Below are 22,665 nucleotides of genomic sequence, written 5' to 3' on the forward strand. Positions count from 1 at the left end.
ATATTCACCCCCTTAATATGTGAGTAACATAGTCTATGACATTCTATGAGTGAACATGAGCCAGTTGACTTTGAATATTGAGTGGTGTATTACCAGTGTGGTGCTTCTCTGTTTCCACCACTATTACTATTTGTATGCGAAATATGCATTTGTAATTCTTAAAAAAAAAAAGATAATCTGTTTTAAGACACTATATTTTGTAAATGCTTGACAAAAGCATAAGGACATCAAGAATCTAAAAATAAAACTTTGAGATGCATAAAACAGAAAAGTCCTTATTTGGCCAAAGTAGATTTTTTTTTTTTTACATATTTTACATCAGATCAAATTAAACCCATAATGACCCAGGTGTAACAAATGACTGAAAACTAAAATACATTGATCAAAAATGGGAAATGTAACTGTGATGGGAAATTTTATTTAGCCTTATGCTTGTGTGTCATCATGTTTAAATCCCTTGTAAGACTTGATCTTCTAGATGCACTAGAGGCATAAGATGTTTGATAAACATTTCTGTATTTCATTGTTCATTCTGTTTTGTGCACTCCACAAAGCTGTCTGGCTCATCAATAGATAAGAAGAGTTAGCTTGCATAGTCTGATACAAAGACATTTTTTTCTTCTCCTGTGTTCGGGTATAATATGACATGCACTGAAACTGTAAGTCAGAGCTACACTCTGACACAGGTGCTCTGTGTTGAAGTATTGCTCTCTCTTGTACAAGAATTGTTCAATAAACCTGCCTGAGTGTGTTTCACCTTAACAGTGTTTGGATAATCATTATTATTTTTTCGACCACAGTAATATTTAACATCTTTGACAGTTGGTGGTGGTACTTGAAATTATTTTCAGAAATGTGACCTATGTGGTCCATTTGGTCTGTTTTATATTCCCTATAATTTTTCTTTAAGGAAAAATGGCTCTGGGTTCCACAAACCAATGCTTTGCACTTGATCTCCTCCATGTCTCTGCCAGGAGAAGTGATGGGTTGTAAGAGGTCACTAATCCAGGTGCTGGTGCTCTCAGCCTGGGTCTTAAACTTCTGGTATTCTCCCTCCATGGCATTCTGGGCCTCGGCCTGTGTCTGCAGCCTGGCCTCTAGGTTTCGGTAGCGTTGGATCAGGTTGTCACCATCCTTCAGGAGATTATCAGCTCTCACGCCTTGTCTTCGTATTGAAGCTAAGAGCTCACTGAGGGTCTCGGCTCTGCCACTGATGTTTGGAAAATAGAAAAGTAAGACATATGAGACATATACAAAAAGTATGTGAGGTGTATCTGTATTGCTTTAGGAATAAAGAGCTTGAGGTTTTATGCTATTATTTTTCTGTATTTTTCTTTGTTTTAAAATATGTTATTCAACTCACTTATAACTATATTCATTCAAACTTAATTAAGGTTTTCCTATTGAACATTTACAATAGAATATGATCTCTCATGACAACTTTTTTCTAATGAAAAAGTCATGGAAAAAGTCCTCACTGGGGTTCTTTCTTAGCATTAAGTATCATGGTAAGTAAGGTAAGTAATCAACGCAACATTGTTTATAATAATAAAAAAACTCGTGAAAGACTTGTGATGTATGCATTCATCACATGTGAACAACAATATCTCCAATTCCGTCTGTGTGAATGCTGAAAATCACCTCTCGTGCTGAAGGTCTTTGAGAAGAAGTTTCACATTCTCTGACACCACTGACTGTTTTTCTTTGTTCTGAAGCCACTCACGAAAGCTGTCATGCTGCTTCTGCAAACTAGACAAAAAGAAAGTTAAAAAAAAAAAAAGCACTCTCTGGTTATGATCACACTAGTCATTCCTCTGCAGTTGGTGACAACGCTGGTCAAATTGGCCATTTAAAAACTTGGTATAGAGGACATCAATTACCTGTTCAAGTCATTGAGAAGTGCTTCCATTTGGTTCTGCCTGTTTTGGCAGTGGGTTCTAAATGTGGCCACTTCCTCCTGCTGCTCCTTTAGCCAGGTGTTGAGCTCAGTGAGCAGCTGGGGGGGAACCTGCTGGCTGCCTCTCTCAAGCTGATCTTTTAACTGATCCATACGTCTCTCTGGATCCTTGGACTTTAAGAAACTCTGATTTACATTAGCACAAAAATGAAGACTCATTAATTATCCACCAATTTACAGTACTTACGTATCTGCCAACTTATCTATCTTCTTACGTGTAATCTTTTCACAGATGTTTCCACATCTGCTCTGCTCTCAGGGTTCTCAAAGCATTCGTTGACTGACAACTGTAAATCCTGGAACCATTCCTCAAATGACTGCCTTTCATCTGGGGAGAAATACAAATTATTCAACGATAGAACAGTGATATGTAACTGGCAACTTGCACATCTGGAAATTCACCATCAATACTGAAAAGTGTATCACGTTTTAGAGCAACATATGTTCCTAACTATGCTCCTGACAATGTGTTTTTCAAAGATGGCCTTGCATATTTCAGCAAGACAAAAGTAAAAAGCATATTACAGCTATTACAACCGTGTGGCTATTTAGTAGAAGACTCTGGGTGCTGGACTGACCTGCAGACCCAGCCCTTTAACCAACTTAAACATTACACAAAACATTACAAAAGAAGACCCAGAACTGCCCAGCAGTTAGAATCCCATATCAGACAAGAATGGGACAATATTCCTCCTCCAGTGGCACAACAACTAGTCTCCTGAATACACAGATGAAATAGTGAAATTACTTGCTTTCAACATTTGATATGATAATGAAATTAGATTAGCAAATCATTGAATTCTGTTTCTATTTACATTTTACACAGCTGCCAAAACTTTTTAGATTTGAGATTGTACAATTTCAGAGTTTCAGAGTCAAGTGTGAACCTGCTTTTTGGTATAGATTTACAACATCCATGCGTGTCATCTCATCCAATGTAATTTATTATTCCATACCATCCCACCTTCTAAAACACTAACCTTGGATAACTTTGAGCAGGCCTCTGTCCCTCTCCTCTCTCTTCAGGTGGATCATGTCTTTTGTGCGAGAGATGGCCCCTTTCAGCTTGCTGCAATCAACAGACAGTTCCTCCAACACCAGTGGACTAGCCACACTGGAAACCAAACCCACCTCCTTCAATACAGCCTCAGCCTGCTCTTCCTGAGACTCCAGGTCATCACATAGATCCTGGTGTGTGAGACATTAACAAAAAAAAATGGGTATGATTTTATCTATTCAACTAACTACTGAAGGAGAGCCATATTATAATAGACATAATATATAGACATAAGCCAGTTACCTGTATCTGGACTTCAACCTTTGGTTCTGAAGCATTGATCTTACTGAGACAACACTGAATGTTCTCTATGGCTGTCTGGCACTCTTCTATCTTCTCAGCCAGATGTTTCCTCACAGCTACCAGCTCCTCAAACACATCTGTGCAGTCCGTAAACAACTCCTTCACCTGCTCCATTCTTTTCCTCATCTGGGTCTCCATTACCTTGAAGAGGCAGAGACAAGAGAAGAGAAGTGTAACACTGCAGCGATTCTTACAACATTCACAAGTGGAAAGCCATGCTAAAGAAAATCAATCAAAGTGTTGGCTTACTTGCAGCTCTAAAGGAGCCTCTTGACTCTGAAGCATCTCCTGGATCTCTACAGACTTCTTGTGAAAATGTGAAATATTCTCCTCATTGGCATGGATCTCATCCTACAAACCAGAAATGTGACATAAGTTCTTAATAAATGTCAAAATGGTTGAATCTGTCCTAAAGGTGAGCACCTGTCTGTTAAGTCAGGTTATTTGTATTGTATCATTAACATCTCACCGTCATAGCAAGCACTTGTTGCTCGCTGTGGAAGGGATGGCTCTCTGCAAAGAGGGTGAGTTTGGCTTTCGCCCAGCTGTCCACCTCTTCTCCCAGCATCAGCTGCTTCTCCCACAGCTCAAGCCCCACTCGAAGGTTATCCATGTAGGCATCTGTTTTTTCTGTTATCTGCAAGCATATCAAAAGTCAGACATATAACGCAAAGTATGTATTCTATTATGTCTTCGAAGTTATGCTTAAGTAATTTTTTAAAGGTGCCCTTAGGGTGTGCGTGTAATGTTTTCGTGACTGGGCTTATAAAAATAAAAAGAACTCCACAGGGCAACTTTGAATTGTAAAACTTTGAGTTTTAATGCTAATATTTTTCACATTGTTGTTTGACCTGCAGAAAATACTTTGATCTATTCTAATCAGTGGGTGGAGCAAAGTAATGTTAACCAAGTTAAAAATACTGTCTCTTATTGTTTTTAAATGTGGTTATCATACTACTAATATGTTTCAGTGAACAGATGCATACGTCAAGCCAGTTGTCCATCAATGTGTCAGCCTCAGATTCAAAGGGAGTCTCGCTGTAGTCTGGGAACTTCTTCAGTTCAGACTGGAGCTGTTTGCAAACACCCCTCATCTCTTCCATCTGCTCACCAAGACTACCAAGCTCCTCTTTAATATCACACACCTGGATGAATGTACGCATGTTAATATAAAGAAACATAAACACGCAGTGAGACAACAGACATGTTAAGTGTTGCTTTTTCTAAACTTCTGTGACATACAAAAATCAGTTTTGGTTAAGGGATAAACAATTTGGACCAGAGCATTATATGTGGGCTCACCTTTGTCATACTTCTCTGCAAGTTGCCTTTGCCCATATAGGAAGCCTGGTTACTGATTGTCTGTTCTGCTTTTTGAATGGTGTTGCTGAGGTGACTGCGACAGGTCTGGAACTTTTTCAGAAGCTCCAATAAAACACTGCACTGCTTCTTCCTGCAGAGGACAACAACAACAGAAAATTTCAGTATGCATTGAAACCTCTATTGGCCTCACATGCTTTATGTTTGCCTCTATGAGCAGATATGAATATCCACCTTAGAATTCACATCAGAGCAGAGCATTTGCTAACGTAACAAAGTATCAGGTTAGGGCTTCAGGTTCATTTTAAATGACAGTTTCAGCTAATTTGTATCACTGAGGTGGCCCAGCAGTTGCTTGTTTCGAAAGACTTAAAATGTTTACACATTTTTATTTTTTTTACCTGAACTGAACATTATTCCTGTGCCCATCTTACCTGTCAAATAATGCTCTTTGAGTCTCATTCCACTGAGCTTCTAGCTCCTGAAGGAGGTCTTCTCCTCCTCCCTGTTTTTCTTGCAGTTCACGAAGGCTGTGAAGCTCAGAGTGCTGGACCTGCAGCTGGCCTTCCAAATCTGCCAGAGCACGAAGCCTGGAAAACACCAGATTATTTAGATAATATCTTACAATTTCAGGATTTTATCCTTCAAAGGTTTTATACCACTGTACTTAATTATACTCTATTCTATTAGTGCATATAGTTCAGAGAGATGCAAACATTTACATGAAAAATACACGCTATCTCATATCCAGGTAAAACAAGCCTTAAAAAAGCAAGACATCTATTGTTAGATTAGCTCAAGACAGATCTTAAGTTTTTAATTCAGGTTTTCCTTTCGTAAAAATGATTAATCTACTGATATGTTATTCAACTATGTCTTTGACGGAGCAAAATTAAGCACTTCTAACTAGCAGGTGGAAAAACCTCTTCATGAAGCAATATAGGCTTCGTATTCGCTTTTGCATTAATTTAAATGAACTTTAATTACTTCATTGGATGGGTGTTAGAAAAAATTATATAGTTATACTATGAGAAAAGCTGCATGAATAAGAGTTTCTGTGATGGGGGGAGGCCTCCTCCTGTCGTTTGGTTCTCATAACACTGTGTAGCAAGCAAAAGTGTTTTGACTGTCTGAACTCGTCTTCCCATAATATTAAATGGTGAGAAATGCGCCTTTTCCCATAACATTTAATGTCCCTTTCCCATAACATTGTGTGGCCAGCAAACATAAACAATATAAATAGCAATAGTGCCATTTTGTTAGGGAGACAACTCTGAGCCAGCTTCCTGACAGGTTGTGCGGACTTGTCTCTTTCTTGCAAGAAATAAATGTTTTGTGTTAATCGTATCCAGCGACTCTGAGCCTAATTTTGAGAGAATTTTTCTGACAATGGGGAAATACAATAAAAGTCAGCAATAAGAGACAGTGTGTTCATTTGCTAAAGAGAAATCTTTAAGCAAGTACCACTGTGAGACGCACAGACCAGCAAAATTAGACTGAAACATCAAATCGTACCAGAAACAATTTTCCAACACCATGACGGGACATCACTCACTTGTGTTGCACAGCCGGCATGGTGGGCTCCTTCAGGCCTTGTTTTTCAATCGTACCCTGCAGCTTATTCAGCTCTCCCAATAGCGTCTTCTTCCTCAAGCCCAGGGATTTGCTTTGAGTCTCTTTCTGAAGGCCCTTCTGCTGGCTGGCCAGCCCACTGTCAGCATCCTCCAGCCTTCTCAGCAGGGCAGTCACCATGTCCAAGCAGGAGGCTGGGACACAATCCCTGGTAACTGTCAGCCTTGCTCCCTGTAGGAGAAGATCAAGCTGAGGTGCCTTTTCTTTCAGACTGTCAATGCTCTGTCTGATCAGAGCCAGCTTGGAGCGACAGTCCTGCAATACCACAGAGTCACTGCAGGGGGCATCTTGGACTCCAGAAATGTCTTCATCCAAAGTGCGCAGTGACATAAGGAATCGGTCAAGGGCACGAGCAGCTGCTTCGCTCTTCCGGACCTGCTGTCTGAGTTGATCCAGACTTGCTTTGTGAGTCTCAATCTCGTGGGTCAGAGGAAAGCATTCTCTAGGGTCAAGGTTGCTGGATTCAGGGTCTAGTCGAACCAGTTGGTCCAGCTCACTTTGAATGTTATCGTCCAGTTCCTTTAACAAAGAGAGACAAAGTGCAGTGTGCGATGAGACATGTGAAAGTGGATTGTAAGTTTCTCCCATAAATTGACCAATGCACAATTAACATTTCGGTGATTGATATATTAAAATAAAAGAAAGAATGTCTGACGTCAGACCTTAATGTCTTTGAGGATGTTGGTGTTGGCCAGTGTGAAGCCAGTGACGTCTTTTGGCTGTCGCAGGTAACGGTCCAGGCGGTCGACAAAGTCTACCATGTGGTTCTCTGTGGAGTCGATCTGTCTGAGAGCAGCACTTAGTGAGCTTCCTCTCCTCTGAAGGTTTGCCTGTTGGATGCGCCACTGCTCCTGCAGCTCTGTCTTCTCCTGATCTACAGAAATGTCCCCACTCCATTGGGAACACTGGGAGCACTGGATTGAATACTCAGACCACATTGACCCAGTCTCCTGTCTCAAGAACTGGAGAAAAAGAAAAATCAGTTTCAAATTATCGGCTCATTGTGAGGTTAAATTTTTTTGGTACGTTTAAATACAAATGTATAAATGTAGACTCCAAACATTTTTTTTCAATCATTAAATCCTGATCTTTTTAAATTGACAAAACTGTACCTGTATTTCTTGAAGTCGTGTATGCAGGCCTTTTAGGGAGACCGAGTCAGAAGGAACATCCTTAAAGCTCTGTTCATTTTTAGCAATTTGGGATTGCAGGGTTCTTTTGCAGTTTTCATATCTAGAGATCAAAATAGTTCAAATAACAAAATTTAGTACAGAATAAAAAGACAACAAAGCGTGTTGGTCAAAACATCCAGCATTCATGTCACCTTTCAAAAGCTTCTTTTTTGCTGACTTCTTCTACCGATGCCTGCTTTTCAACCTCCCTCCTCTCCTCAGCAGTTGTCTGCAATGTCACTTGGGACACCTAAAAAAATAATAAGAGCATGTTACTTCACAGTATAACACAGACAACCATAACTTAGAAGTTGCCTGTAAAATCATGTGAATATACCAAGGAAGTTGTGTCTGGAAACTTTTACAATCAGAATGAAAGTTTTGTAAGACCTGTAACTGATTCTAGTGAGAGAAAATATTGCAATACTTTTTGTCATACCTCAGTTAAAACCTGAGGTTTGTCACTTGTTTTTATAGGTTCCTTTTGTGTGGTCAGATCCTCACTGAAGGCAAGATGAACCCTATGGAATAGATGCAATTATTGTAATTTATGAATTCCTCTTGAAAATCCAACAATTTATTCACATGACACTGTCATTTTTTGTGACTCAGTAAACATCTTAAATAACAAACAAATACTTATTTGGAAAAAAAGGTGAAAAAAAACATATTTTGGTTTCCATTTATTTTACACATTATCACGAGGTTGAAGCTTTTTATCAAAAGAAGAAAAAATGCTCAACACTATAGTGCTGCTCCAAAAATAAAGCAGAATAAAACAAAGCAAAGCTGGAAAATGACAATAGATGATAGATGGTGTATGATTAATGTCTCGGCAATAAAATTAATGACTTGTCAAACTAAAGATTTTGCTTTCTGAAAACTTCAAAATGATTGCCTCTTCTAAACAATGTCTCACCTCGAATCACTATATGATGTGTCTTGGTCTCCACTGAACTGACGCTGGATGGCAGCCAGACTCTTTTCGCACTCCATCAGCTGGGTCTGGGCCAGGCGGTGAGCATCCTCAGGGCTCAGGGTGCCACACAGCTCTTTCAGTGCCTCGAGGTGTTGTCCTGCTTCTGAAAAGTCTGCTGAGAAGCAGGCCTAGTGAATGTTGACAGAAACAAAACAATGAGAAATACTGTAATGTTTCAAATTGATTTTTTTGTTTCTTTGTTTCTCAGATTGATGCCTTATCCTGAATCTAAATTTTGAGTTTGAACTTGATTTGTCTCTGATATCACATCAAAAGGAATTACATTTCCTGGCATATTCTGTTGTTAAGACAACTTCAATGACATATTGCAACATACAAGCCAACCCTCACATGACAACAGCCAAAAGATATGGACAGCACAATAATAAAAGAATGCTGTTTTTATTTTTTACAATGTTATGCCAGCTAGACTGTGAAGTTCACACTGTCTTACTGCATAGAATTCCAACTAAATTTTCCCTTTTTGTATAAATGTTACTATAGACAACATGTTTCGTTTTTATGGCCCACATTTAAGATGGTGTTGGCCCTGTAAACATGTCTCTAGAAAAACAGCACTCTTAAAAAGCTAGAATGAAATATCCCAATCACCAAGTCCCACTGATAGTGACTGACTTCTTGAAAGAAGGAAAGAAGCAAGTAAACTAAGATGCATCTGCATCCTGTTAAGCACACCTACAGAGAGTTTAGCTCCAGTAATATGACTACCTGCACTTGGTTTTCTAAGCAGGAGCTTAAGCTCAGTTCACACTGCAGGGCTGCTGTGTTAAAATCTCTCCTTGTTACTTCAAACCGTAACTGTTGCAAAAAACCTGAGATCTCTGCTCTCACAGCCTGGGAGATGACATAAAATGAATTCAGAAGAACATATGACATGATAGACAGCAAAAACTCACAAAAATAAATCTAAAAATCTCGCACACTACCACAAAACTCTGAAGGCACTTGACTTTTATATCTTACCTCCCATTGTGTCCTGAAAGACTGGGTGAAGAACTCCATGTCTCTGAGCTGTGAAGGAGTGCAAAAGGCCTCCATGCCCTTTGCTGCTCTCAAGAACTCCTCTAGCAACTCCGGGTCCAGAGCCCTCAGAGTGTCCTGGAGAGAAAGACAAGCACACAATTGCTGGATTGACTATGCAAAATCGTTTGCTTTATTAGTATAACAGGTTAAGAAGAGAAGTCGTCAATCCTTAGATAAAATATATCCCCTTTAAAAGGTAATGTCGCAAAGACTATTTACAGGTAGTCTAAGGATATTCCTTAAAAAAACATCAGTTTATTTGAACGGTTAATAATTTAAAGATACTCATTACTTATCATGTAAAAAATATATTACTAGTGATCATATTTACCTCTTGAACTGATGCTTGCTCAGATGAAAAGCGTTTATCTTTAAAGACAGTGATTGCTTCCATAATGTGTGCTTGCAGGCAGTGCTTGGCATCCTCAAAACCATTTCTGGCCAGAGCTTGTGCCTTGTTGTAGGCCTCTGTGTAGGCCTGGGCAGGTGCTTGGGCCAGAGCAGGAGGTTTGATGCAAAGGTCAGGTGACTCAGTCTGGACCTCAGGCAGCACAGTGACCTGAGAGAGTATAGTAGTCTGGAGCTGTTGAGTTTTGGGTTGCAGAAGAGGCTGGGTGTGAGTTTTTGATTGTGGAAAAGTTTGAGGTCTGGCCTGTGGTGGTGACTGTGGTGTTGTTTGGGCCATTGGTAGCGAGGGTGATTGAGCCTGCAGTTGGTTCGGTGGTAACAATTGTGCCAGAGGTTGGGTTGGTGATTGATCTTTGGATTGAGTTAGTGATTGAGCCACAGGTTGGGATGTAGTTTCTGCCTGCACATTCGGTTTCAATGTTGATTCAACCTCAGACTTGGTTGATGAGGTAACTATGGTTTGTATGGTCTGCTGTTCAGGTACAGGTTGTGCAATTAACTCAACTTTTGGTTGAGAGGGTGATTGAACTTTGGGTTGAGTCTGTGACTGAATTCCAGGTTGTGATGCAACTTGGGCCAGTACTTTGACCTGAGGTTGTGATTCGACTTCAGATTTTGATGTTGATGAAGCAATGAGTTGCCCTGGCAACTGGACCTGAGGTTTGGGTTGTGACATGGATTCAGCTTTTGATTGAGTTGGAGACTGAACATTTGGTTGAGCAGACAATTCAAACTCTGTTTTGGGTGTTAACTGTGTCTGAGGTTTGGACTGTGTAAATGATTCACCTTTTAGCTGAGTTAGTGACTCAATCTTTGGTTGCAGCAGGAGTTGAGACTGTTTAGGCTGTAGTAAGACAGGCTGAGACTGGTGGGTCGTGACAGGGGGCATAGTTTGTAGCACCGGCGGTGTCTGGATGTGTGTGTGGGACTGGGCCTGAAGAGTTTGAAGATATACCTGGGAAGGAAGTTGATGATGGACCTGGTGTAATGGTTGTGACTTGGGAGGTGTTTGAGTTTGTATGTGAGGCTGAGGGTAAGGCTGATGCTGAACTGGTAAATATTGCTGGGACTGAGGCTGCTGATAAGGCTGGGATTGTAGTTGTGGTGATACCTCAACCCAAGTTTGTACCTGGCCTTGATCCGTCTGAACGGTATTGTAAGTTCTTATCTGGGGCTTTTGTGGCATGGGACTCTGAGGGTTGATTTGGGGTTGTGTTTGAGCCCAGGATTGGGTGGGTGCTTGGATATGCATTTGGGACTGAGTATATGATTGGCTTATGTGAGAGAACCCATGGGGGCTGATCTGAGATCCTTGCTGGGCCCACTGTGATAAACCATGAGCTGTTGCATAAGTCTGAGGATGTGGAGGTTGAGCAACTTGCTGAGGGTATGGATGGGGAATATGATGCCCTTGTTGGGCAATGGCTTGATTCTGTGACTCTTGTTTGTCTGTCCACTGGTGAGATGAAAACTGAGAGTGGGAGTAACCCTGGGGATAGGGCTGAGGTTGAGCTGTTCCCTGGATAGACATTGGGGATGAGGCTCTGACTTGAGTCCAAGCTTGCAGTTGGCCCTGGGAGTTGAGCCCTGGCTGCGGGACCAGTGATTTAGGAAGAGTTGAAAACTGAGCAAGAGGATCAATCATAGAATGATCTTGATGATGGACTGCAGGTTGAATATGGGTCTGATGGTGAGGGGGCAGCTGGGCGTGACTTGGCCTTGCTATAGATTGAACATCGGTTTGAGCATGGGCCAAGGATAGAGCATGAGTTTGAGGTTTAGCCTTTGGTTGAGGTTGGGTTTGATGCAGGACCCTGGTCTGAGGATGTATTTGAGATTCAGCCATATGTTGAGCGTAAGTTTGAGTAACATTTATTGACTGACCATGGGTTTCATGCTGTGCATTTGTTGATGGTTTTGGGGAAGGAGGCCTGACAGGTGCCCAAGACTGTGGATGACTACGAAGCTGAATGTGGGATGGCAATGGAGGTTGCAAGTTCCCTGGAAATTGTGCCTGCATAGGGGAGGAGGGTCTGACTGGAGCCCATGTCTGACTTTGAGCAATGACTGGACCATGGACTAGATTCTGTGGCTGCATGGATTGCTGGGGTCCAGCTGGGACACATGTTAGGGGCTGGAGGTGTGGTTGTGATTGTGTCTGTGTCTGGGTTAATGACTGTGTTTTCACAGGGCCATGGGGTTGTGGAAAATCGTGTATATGTGATTGGCTTTCACTTACTTCAGTTTGTGACATGGTTGTTACTTGCTGTTGGCCAACTGCAGAAGAGGGATATTTACTTGTGGGCTTTACTTGCTGCTGCACTACTGACTGAGGCTTTGACTTAATATTAAGTTGTGATTGATTTTGGACCTTTGTTTGTATACTATGCTGAGTCTTAGTTACAGTCTGAGATTTATTCTTAGTGTCCGAGTCTGGTTGTGCCCGTCTAACAACTGGGTGTGGTTCCTGTTGCTGTTCTTTCTGTTGTTGCTGGTGCTGTAGTTGTTGTTGCTGCTCTACATTTTGAGATTGGTGTTTTTGCTTTTTCTGTTCTTGCTGCTGTTGTGTTTGCTTTGTCAAGTTAGCCTGTGCTTTAGGGTGTGCCCCAACAGTTGATGTATTGTGTGAAATAACCTGAGTGTTTCTCTCTGTCTCTCTCTGTTCTCTCTTTAACTTTGATTGAATCTGTCTAGTCTGAATTGGATTCTGAGTAGAACCTTGATCTGGGTTTGGAACTGGTGTTTTCTGTTCCCCTGAAGCTGTTTTCTGAAGCCAGGGTCGGTTTTTCATGCCCTGAATCTTTCTACTTTGAAGCTCTTTTGAACTGAGAGATTTTTTCTTTGAAGCTGTTTGCTGACGTAAAGTCTGCTCGTGGAGTTCTGGTATTTGTTTAACTTGTGTTTCTACTTGTATATTGGTAACTCTAAGCTGCTGAACGTCATACTGAAAGACATCAGACTGATGCTGCTCTACATGTTGTTTTTGCATGTGAAGCTGGGGTTGTGCTGGCATCAATTCTTGCTCATGTACTTCTTTTAGTGGTTGCTCAGGCTTCTGTTTTTGCGGTTTCTGCTTTTCTCGTTCATTTGCCATATATGTGGTAAGTCCTTGTTGCTCTAGCTGCTGCTGCGGCATCAGAACTTGCTCTTGAGTTTCCAGCTGCTTTTGTCCAGTGGTCTCCGGGTAAATCTGAGGCTGGTGCTCTGGTGGTGACTTTGTTCCAGTCTGCATCACAGCTTGTGCGTAGGTATATGACATTGGAGGAGATGCCATCTTTTCTTCTCTGTACTCCTGTACTACTATCTTTGGCACAAAAGTTTCATTGCGGTTTTGTGTCTCAGGCCATTGAGTTGGCTGCTCGGTGTCAGACTCTCTCAAATGTTGAGGCTTTGCTTTAGTTGGGATAAAGACCTTTGATGGAGGGCCTGCCCCTGGAGGGCTTCTGCTTCTGTCTCTTCTAGCGCCAAGGCTGCTCAGCATACCAATTGCTTCCTTGAATTGAAATTACACAAATTAAAAAAACTGACTGTGTAGATATATATTGCAATAATATTACTCTCAAGTTCTGAACAAAGAAAAAAACTAGCCTGTGACTGAGCAACAGCAGCTCGTACTCGCTCCTGCATAGCAGAGGCATGGAGGTATTGGAGAGGGGATCTTTTCTGGCTGGTCATTACTGTAACCTGCAGGTCCTGCTCCTCTGTGACAACCTGACCCTCCAGCTGTAGACCACGGGATATGATGACCTGTAAAAACAGACGATATCAAATATTCTTAGTTTTTCCTCACACACATATATAGCTATCCTTCATAAAATAATGCAAAGCAGAACCACTTATTTCTTCTGTGGACCATCTTACCCTGGCTCTTGGGTCTTGGGTCGGCTGTTTTTGCTTTCGATCTGTGGCTCTCAGCAGCTGGTAGAGCTCCCTGGCCTCAGTTTCCCAGTGCAGGAGTTCAGCTAATCTACTGTCCAGCCCAGACACATTGTGCTGCAGCTCTGCACATACCTGTTCTGCCTCAAACAACGTCTGCATTACCTGGTGACAATAAAAGAATGAAGGACACTGAACAGATAAACTTGCATTACATATTCTATATCAAAAGGTGAAAGAACTGCTCGTGGACATTTAGTTTAAAAAATATTATAATGACTTAACAACTAAAATCATTTATACTTCAGGTGTTGCAAGCCTCAGTTTCTGTAATTGATCAGGTGGGCATTCTGGGGAGGGAACTAGAGCCTCCAGATCCACTTCTTTTATTTTCCTCATAATGAACTGAAAGGCAGAAACCAAATATTAAATTCAAGACAGACGTTTCTAGTTATTAGAAGGACCATGACATCACATGGTATAAAAAGAGCAAAGAAATCACTGATGACTTTGTTGGTCCAACCTGTAATCTTTTCCTGTATGTGCGTAAAGGACCTGCCATTGTCTCCAGAGGCTCTTTGAGAATCAGAGTGGCCTCTCTGATCAAAGCCTGGAGATCCTGCACATTGGTCTGGATACCTGCACTGGGCTCAGTTGCACTTTCCTGGAAAAAAGTAAAGACAGTAAAGACTGTTAATAAGTCAATAAATCAGTAATGAGACAGGCGCTCAGCGGTAGTTGTTGACTTTGAGTTTTGTAATGACATTTGCTTCCAGTACATTAACACTACACATAATGCAGCCATTTGTTTTCACAGGCTTTATCTCATTGCATGGCTATCAGATTTTAATGCCTGTCCAATGTGTAAATCTGTGCTCCAAGGCTGTCACGATTTAGGTTTGATTCATGTCTTGTTTCGTCATTTCCTGTTTTATTTTGAAATATTAACTTCCCTCTCGTTTCAGGCGCCTTGCCCTTCCTCCTGTGTCAAGTGTCTGATTGTCTTCCCTGATTGCCAAAGTGTTTCCACCTGTTCCCCTTGGCTCCTCTTGTGCTCAAATAGTCTGATCCACAGTCTCCCTTGTCTTGTGCCAGTGTGTTGTTTCTGTTATGAGCCTCACTCTAGCGTCACTGAGCCACAGCCACAGAATCCTTGAGCCTGCAGTGCAGCGATCCTCCTGCAGAGCATATCCTTTGTTGTGTTGTAAGTTTTTCCATAGCCATAGTTTATATTCACGGTAAGTTTCACAGCCTGGTTTTGTTCCTCCCATTTGGAGAGCTTTTGATTTGTTAATGTTTCATAGAAACCTCCGATAGTGGAGCGATTTGTGTTTCGTTCTTTAAGATCTTTGTGCCGCCGTTAAAGGCCTGCTTATAGTTAATTGTCAAGTTTCATAGTGCCTCGGTTTTTTGAGAGAGCGTCTTTTGTTTAAGTCCACCTCAGGAGTTTATTTTGTTATCTTTAATAGCCCTTTGTTTTCCTCCTAGAGTGGAGAAGTTTTGGTTTGATGACTTTCATAGCTGCACTCGCCTCAACCATAGTTATTGAGGAGAGTGATAAGGATTTTCACAGCCCCTTCATTTGCTCTGCCTGGAGATCCTCAACCTGCTGTTTAATATTAATAAACATTCCTGACTCTGAAACTGATCCTGCATCTGTGTCCTGAGACCTTGAGAAAGACAAATTAAGTGGCGTCACCAAATGCAAATAAAAACAGAAGAAATTAGGCCACCAACAAAGCTACTCAAAATAACCGAAGTAGTCGGAGTCATATTGAGTGTGATATGGAAGAAGAATTTGATCTGTAGACATTTTACTTTGGAAAAATGTAGTGATTAAAAGAACGGCAAGAAGTTAAACATTGCATTTGAGAGGTGGATAGTGTTTCTGTCTTATCAAACAGACAACAAAGCTGGTATGCTGTGTAAAATGTTAATAAAAGCAGAATGCAATTAACTGCAAATCTCAAAAAACAATTATAAATTCCTTTAAGAAAGCAATGTCTGATTAAAAAGATTTTAGCTGATCAATAGTCCTGGGTGGTCTTATTTTTTTTGGCATTTCATGATAAGGCAAAATTTTTTAACTGTTAAAACTCTGGATTGCAGGCAGGCAGGACAGACCAGGACCCAGACTCTGATGCCCTGCTGCTGTAACAGATATATTATGTAGTTTAGTGTTGTCTTGCTGTTATATGCAAAGCCCTCCTTGAAAAACACAATCTCGATAAGAACAATTGTTGCTCTAAAATCTGCATATACCTTTCTGAATTGATGGTGCATTTTCGAAGGGCCTGAAGATCAGAGGCATCCGATATTGTGCACCGAGATATCTCTAGATTCTCTGATTCTTTTGATATCATACACAGTGATTGAAATGAATTTTAATTTCTAATTTTTAATAAATTTTAAGTCACAGAGCATTAGTCTGAAATTTCTCCACAATTTGTAGATTAAGTTTTTGCAGATCGCTGAACCTCTGCCCATCATTAGTTTTGAGAATGGTGCGGTCTTTACACCCAATCACATGGCTGACTTGTTGCCAATTAACCTAATTAGTTGCAACATGCTTCTCCAGCTGTTTATTTAAAGTACCCCTTACATTTCCAGCTTTTTGTTGTCCCCATCACAACTTTTTTGGAATGTGGTCCTGCCACATGATATACTAACATTTTTCATGAAAGCGTAGAATGTCTCACTTTCAACATTTGATATGTTTTCTACCTTCTTTTGTAAACGATAATGGGTAGTAAAATTTGAAAATTGTTGCATTCTGTTTTTAATTCCATTTCGCTCAGCATCCATTCTTTTTTGTAATTGGGGTTTTGAATGACAATACTTTCTTGCATTACAGTTTGAATCAGTAAGATGAGTACAGAACAGTTCTGATCAGCATCTGATTTCAGACCAACCAGGTTTTCCTTGTTTGTTAACTTACAAAAGTGTTCCTTTTGACAAACTCTGCCCAGTACACGTTGAGTTTTCGAAGTTCCTCAGCCACACTTCTGCTGGTTTGAGGGTCTGTTGACTGGATCAGGAAGTTGCCCACCTCATTCAAGTGGGCATGCCGGACGCCCCACTCAGCCATAGACTGTGATGTCACCTTAACAAAAACATCAACACCAGCAGATATGAAAAATAGTGAAGTGTTTGTAAATATGCAGACCTGTTCCAGTGGAAGGAATATTATCAATGGCAATGTTAAGTCCTAATGCATAATTACAAATATGCTTTTATCTCCTAATGATAGAAAAGTGATGCAAAATGCAAAAAAAGCAAGTGGAACTAGATAGTTTGCGATATGTCATGATTGAGCAACAAATAACATCTTGTACTTTTATGTTTTAATCATACCACTGGTCTGCTGCCATGGCTGTGTGTTACAGAGCCCTGCTCCAGCCAAGCCTGTAGGGAGCTAAGGCAGTCACTGTACGTGTCCCAGGCAGACATGACACGGCCCATGATGCCTTTCGCTGTTGGCACTTCCTCCAATACTCTAGCAGTATCTTCCTCAAGCTGCTTCACCTGCTGACTGACATGGTGGTAATCTGCAGCTGAGGAGCAAACACCGTCAATCAAACACACATACTAATAGAAAAGCCATGTTTGATCTGTCATATAAAGTCATAATAAAATAACCTGGAATCAGTTAAAAATGAGTGGATTAACTACATTGCTTAAAAACCACAGAACACTCACCAAGGGCAGATTTACTTGAATATTTCTCAGAAATCTGTTTCAGCTTGCGAAGAGCATTCTCCAACAAAGAAGGCAACCCTTGTGTGTTTACCATTTCCTGTCAAAACAAGAATAAGAAACATATGCATTTGCAATGGACAATGCAAAGATATCTAAAACTATGGGGGCAAAATGTAGCTAGTCTATAGTTGGTTTATCCATAGAGATACCTTGTAAACTGACATTGATCACAAGCAGGACCCAAAGGTGATCAATTGATACAAAAGAAGCTGTTCAAGATTCAGGAAACATACACTAAATATATCGCTGTCTTGTGTAAGTTACAGGCCAATGTTTAATTTACTATGCTGGCAGGTGAATTGTGGCTTACTACTGTGGTAAATCTATTAGAGTTTGCCATTTTAATATATGTACTTGCAAAAACAAGTGATGGCTATTTTGTATTCTTTGATGTATCAAATCATAACCCTTATGGTAGCATTAGCTGACCTTCTGCATGAGTCATTTAAATTTACTCTCTGGCACAATGGCACAAAATCTTTCTAATATTTATTAGAACAAAGCTTTAGATATAACAACCGACCAACAATAGGTTACAATCATCCTATTTAATCTGTAGTCCATAAAGACACCACGCCCTTAGGTGTGTTTTGAAGGTGCCAACTCTGTGTCTACTTACATGCCATTCTTGTAGCAGTAACCTGACAGCCTCTGGAGATATATAAGGTCTCTTCCAGATGTGAAGTTTTGTCCTGATCTGCCCCAGCAGATCCAAAACTGTATGGCGGTGCTCCCAGTACACGAGCTTAATCCCATGGTACTTAGCAGTCACTCTCACACTGGTGAATCTGGTGAAGTTGTCCACATAATGTTTAACTTATTGAACGTCCATTACAAAAAAAAGTTTACATAGCATTAAACTCAAAAACAAAAGTAGTTGTAGGAGAACTCAAAATTTGATAACATGCATGTGTAAATGTTAGACGTAACAGATTTTCTTTTTTTGAAGTGATTGTGACTGTATCTAGTTCCATATCATGACACTACAGGAATGTCATTTCACATATGTACCTCCTCTTTAGTTCATCCATCTTGTCAGTAGGAACCATCATGTTTCCATACTCATCCATGTTATGGAAGGATTGGAAAGTTCTCAACTGCTGCGGCATCTCTTCCAGGCAAACCTACAACATTGAGCAAGAGGCACACGCGTAATAGTCTGGAAAAAGTCCTAAACCAGGAAAATATCTGAACACTTATCTAAAGAGTAATTTTAAAATGAATTCTCACATCAACATGTTTTGTTTTTTTAACAGACACTATTTTTATCCAAAATCACAGAAAAGTCTGAATAAATGTTCATATCTTAAAAGTGATTGTTTACTTTGAGCAGTTCTTGTTTTTCTCTGGCTTCATCAGCAGCACAGCCATGATCCTGAGGGTCACCCTGTTCCTCAGCTAATGCTCCCTCAGTTCTCAACAGCCAGCGGGCTACTGTGTCCAAGGGGGGTGGAAGACTCATATCTAACTCAGTTTTGTACTCGCGTAACTAAATGAAAATAGAAAGAAGTTACATTTCATTAGTCAAGTCTAATTTTACAAATAAAAACCCAGGCAGAAACCATTAAAATAAGTATAAACCAATGTTATACATATACACTAATATGCTAATGTCAGCATGAATTATTTGCATATATACAGCGCATTCTGTAAAAGATAAGATACAGAAAGGATTGTTAAGATTGAGGCTTTGCAATATGTTTTTTTTTTATCAAACTCAACAGGATTTTGAGTGTCAGACATCAATAATACTATATTGCATACTATATTGTACTACACATTGTATTGTATTACGCTCATTAAACACAGCCTAAACTAACAAAACCAATTGCATTTGTTTTTCAATGAACAAAAATCTTTAAATCAACGATAAAGAGTACATACAAAAAGACTGTCCAGCACCAAGATCTTCTGTCACTAATAAAACTCTAAAAGCTATATTTCCTTCCTTTTTTCCCCATTGAGACCCATTACTACCATAAAATGTATCAGATTTAATCAACATATGCACATTCAAAAACATTAACTGGACATATTAGCATGGTTAAAACCTTTTGTTTCCTACTGAGAGGGTCTTATTAGTGTTGAAAAAGCCCGATACAAACGAGCATAACCTTTTCACTGAGAGTGTCCCACGCCTCTCTGAGAGCCCGCTGCTCCTCACTCAGTTTTGGAGTTCGTCTCATTGCTGTCAGTAAAGGCATGATGGGCCTTCGCTGCTCATTAAAGGACACCAGAAAGGTCTGCAATACCTGAAGTATAGAATATGTCTTATTCAGTGGCATTCTTGTAAGGTTGACTCAAACGCATTCAGACTTGTGATAAGTTTAAGAGAAAAGAGGAGCAAAACTCTAAAGAGTAAGCAGCATTTTGGAATATTAATTTGAAATACTACTGTGACAGAGGATGTTAGTTATACATGAAATTGCTGATCGGTTTTGATGACATGATTCTAATAATGTGCCACGGTTAATTAATTACACATTGATAAAAACAAAAAGGTTTATGCTGTGAGACAATGATTTTAACAGGTATCACAATGTTTCAGAATTAGCTCTCACAAGAAACATACATGGTATCTCTCTGAGTAGCTTTCTCCCTCTGTGGAGTGCCACCCCTCCAGCAGCTCATCATAGGCCTGAATAAGCCAGCATGTGACTTCCTGCGCCTTGCGATCAGGTGTAGCCTGGACACATGGGAGACAGAAAACAGATGTTTCCTTAATTACAAAAAAATGTAAGCAAAACTCAATTCTTTATTTCATTACATAATCTTAGATATATGTCAACTGGGGAAAGTCATCTCAAGTTATACTAAGTTTGTTTAAGGTATACTGTTTGCACACGCACACATTTAACTGTGGTTAAACTGCTTAGGTTAAAAACATCCAACTGTGTAGGTGACAAAGAAAAATCTCAAAACAGCGAAAGGAATAGTAACAAGTGAAAAATCAGAGAAGTATTATAGAAAATATTTTCAAACTTTAACAAAACCATTCTTTGTACAGAACTCAAACTCCTGTCTCATCTGCCCTCCATCAAATTTCAGTCACTGAAGACGGTTCAAATGTACTCATCAGCTCAACATAAACATGTCAATAGCTTAAGAAAAAATGATCCGGTATGTGCAATGTCACTGTCTGATCTAGTGGGCAGTTTTAGGAAATGTTGCATTGCAGAGTCATGAAGTCCTAACCCATATAACAACAATCAGAGAACCATGCCTATGTTGCACAATTTTGAATGTTTTTCCCAGAGAAAGGGCAAACTAGTTTGATCCAGCATGATCAGTGAAGATTTTACCCACAATGTGATCTGAATGTAATCCAGACTTTAAACAGCAGAGATTAAATAGAAGTAGCTCAAGTACCAACCCAATGACAACAACTTTCCAGATCTGTCTTTGTGAAATCTAAAACTTACTCATGGAGCTAAATTCTGTTACATGATGGTAATGAAGCTGATAACTGCAAACAAGCAAGCCAGAGGGTTTCCGAACGCATGGACTAAAAGCAGAAATACATCCCTCAGTTTAAAGCTGGCATATGCAATTGGAGACAAAATGTAAAATCTTGTAAAGTGTTCAGAAATCAAATTAAATTGGCGAACTTGTTCCAAGTTAATTTGCTTTATTTTTTTTATATTGTAAAAAAAATTCTTAACTGGTAAATAAGGGGATGAAAGGTGAAAAATTAAAGCGATAGACCCCGAGGATTTAGTGTACCTGTCGAAGAGGTGAAGCAGAAATAGCAGGAGTGTAGTGAACAGGGAGGTTGATAGGTGAGGGACTTTTAGGAGGAGTCAGGTATTGTGTCTGAGAGAAAAGGGAAGGAAAGGGAGGAAGAAACAGTGGAACAAAGGAGGTTAATAAAAAGGTTACATTTAAAGGACAAAAAATGAAAAATTCTCAGAAAATTTGAGACAAACAGGACTTCATTGCCATTAATTATACAATTTAGATACAAATACTGTATGTAAAAACTCCAATTTTACTGTAACCTCCAACTCTTAAAGCTGACCTGAATTATCAGAAAGCTAATATAAATTCTTTACATCTGCATCTGAGTTTCTTTACAGCGGTCAAAAAATGCTAAATACTAACTATTACAGATAACTGTATGCAAATGACAACCCTTTCCTTGAAAAGTTACTGGTCAATGTTATAATGAGGCAAAACCTCATTCTAAGCACTGCTCCTAAAAACAGATATACTTTTTCATAAACTTTGTTCTTGCAACATGTTCCTTCACTTTAAGGTAACTTTAAAGTTACTAACTTGCAAGTAGCACTGTAAAACTGACCATTTTCTAATCTTTATCATTTAGAAGAACTGGATTAGAAGGTCCTCAGCTAAACTGCAATTGCTTACTCTGGATAACAGAGGAAATCAAACATACTGCTGTACGTGGTTTCAAGTATATTAGACTACCTAAATTAGGTGTCAAAACTAAGCAGTTTTGCTGCTAAACTGACAAACTGCCAAAAACTAAACTCACAGTAAAACCTTCTGAGAAAATACTGATTGTAAAATAATGCCCTTTACTTCTTGATGTTTGTATAAGCATAACACACTTGATACAGACCTGCATTTCTTCCTCTGGTACTGGCATGTCTCTGGAGTACTGCAGGAACTGAGCCACATAGGTCATAATGGACTTCTCATCAGGGTCTCGAACATCCACATCTGCATTAACATCACAATCCTCCATGATCAAGCTCACTACAACACCACTATAAAAGGTTTAAATCAAGTCTTTAAAGCGTCTGTTTGGCAAACGTCTGCTATTAAGTTACCGGGCAGAACAGATTAAACAAATAGGGGTTTTGTATAGGCTAAATACAAGCACACAAGCAACAAGCGAGTCAGCAGACCATTGAGTCGTCATTCCACTCTCCCTCAGGCTCGTCAGGGATGTCTCAGTTATAGCAATTAACCACACAATGGTACCTTGTCACGAACGACATTATAAGTATCTAGTTGATAAAATTGGATTAAACAGTTTTATGTGTCTATAATGTATTTCTTGAGGATACATAATAAATCATTACAAGTGAAACACCGGATAAACCTTTGTGAATCTGTGTTGTGAAATACATAAAATACATAATACATAATCACAATCACTAGAATACATAAATATATATATATCTATATATCT

The 22,665-nt window shown here is 39.8% G+C and overlaps 1 protein-coding gene across 1 annotated transcript in view; it reads right to left on the reverse strand.

Moving 5' to 3' along the window:
- syne2b (spectrin repeat containing, nuclear envelope 2b) overlaps window positions 1–22,665 on the reverse strand; it is a 139,674-nt gene that overhangs the window by 99,490 nt on the left and 17,519 nt on the right. The window contains exons 8-41 of the mRNA XM_072365901.1: window positions 22,090–22,190; window positions 21,231–21,320; window positions 20,080–20,193; window positions 19,622–19,759; window positions 18,832–18,996; window positions 18,519–18,631; window positions 18,127–18,295; window positions 17,448–17,544; window positions 17,103–17,302; window positions 16,687–16,851; window positions 14,272–14,412; window positions 14,052–14,153; window positions 13,734–13,913; window positions 13,461–13,619; window positions 9,796–13,365; window positions 9,405–9,539; window positions 9,150–9,275; window positions 8,361–8,548; window positions 7,881–7,962; window positions 7,594–7,691; window positions 7,382–7,502; window positions 6,932–7,231; window positions 6,193–6,788; window positions 5,072–5,227; window positions 4,620–4,770; window positions 4,304–4,462; window positions 3,787–3,954; window positions 3,567–3,668; window positions 3,258–3,458; window positions 2,938–3,145; window positions 2,173–2,285; window positions 1,881–2,083; window positions 1,642–1,749; window positions 937–1,210 (exon numbers count right to left, since the gene is read on the reverse strand). Of these exons, the coding sequence (XP_072222002.1) occupies window positions 937–1,210; window positions 1,642–1,749; window positions 1,881–2,083; window positions 2,173–2,285; window positions 2,938–3,145; window positions 3,258–3,458; window positions 3,567–3,668; window positions 3,787–3,954; window positions 4,304–4,462; window positions 4,620–4,770; window positions 5,072–5,227; window positions 6,193–6,788; window positions 6,932–7,231; window positions 7,382–7,502; window positions 7,594–7,691; window positions 7,881–7,962; window positions 8,361–8,548; window positions 9,150–9,275; window positions 9,405–9,539; window positions 9,796–13,365; window positions 13,461–13,619; window positions 13,734–13,913; window positions 14,052–14,153; window positions 14,272–14,412; window positions 16,687–16,851; window positions 17,103–17,302; window positions 17,448–17,544; window positions 18,127–18,295; window positions 18,519–18,631; window positions 18,832–18,996; window positions 19,622–19,759; window positions 20,080–20,193; window positions 21,231–21,320; window positions 22,090–22,190 (8,993 nt within the window). The remainder of the gene's footprint in view (window positions 1–936; window positions 1,211–1,641; window positions 1,750–1,880; window positions 2,084–2,172; window positions 2,286–2,937; window positions 3,146–3,257; window positions 3,459–3,566; window positions 3,669–3,786; window positions 3,955–4,303; window positions 4,463–4,619; window positions 4,771–5,071; window positions 5,228–6,192; window positions 6,789–6,931; window positions 7,232–7,381; window positions 7,503–7,593; window positions 7,692–7,880; window positions 7,963–8,360; window positions 8,549–9,149; window positions 9,276–9,404; window positions 9,540–9,795; window positions 13,366–13,460; window positions 13,620–13,733; window positions 13,914–14,051; window positions 14,154–14,271; window positions 14,413–16,686; window positions 16,852–17,102; window positions 17,303–17,447; window positions 17,545–18,126; window positions 18,296–18,518; window positions 18,632–18,831; window positions 18,997–19,621; window positions 19,760–20,079; window positions 20,194–21,230; window positions 21,321–22,089; window positions 22,191–22,665) is intronic.

Source organism: Leuresthes tenuis, unplaced genomic scaffold (assembly GCF_036924035.1).
Source record: "Leuresthes tenuis unplaced genomic scaffold, fLeuTen1.0.hap1 SCAF_15, whole genome shotgun sequence".
In the NCBI taxonomy this organism is placed as follows: Eukaryota; Metazoa; Chordata; class Actinopteri; order Atheriniformes; family Atherinopsidae; genus Leuresthes; species Leuresthes tenuis.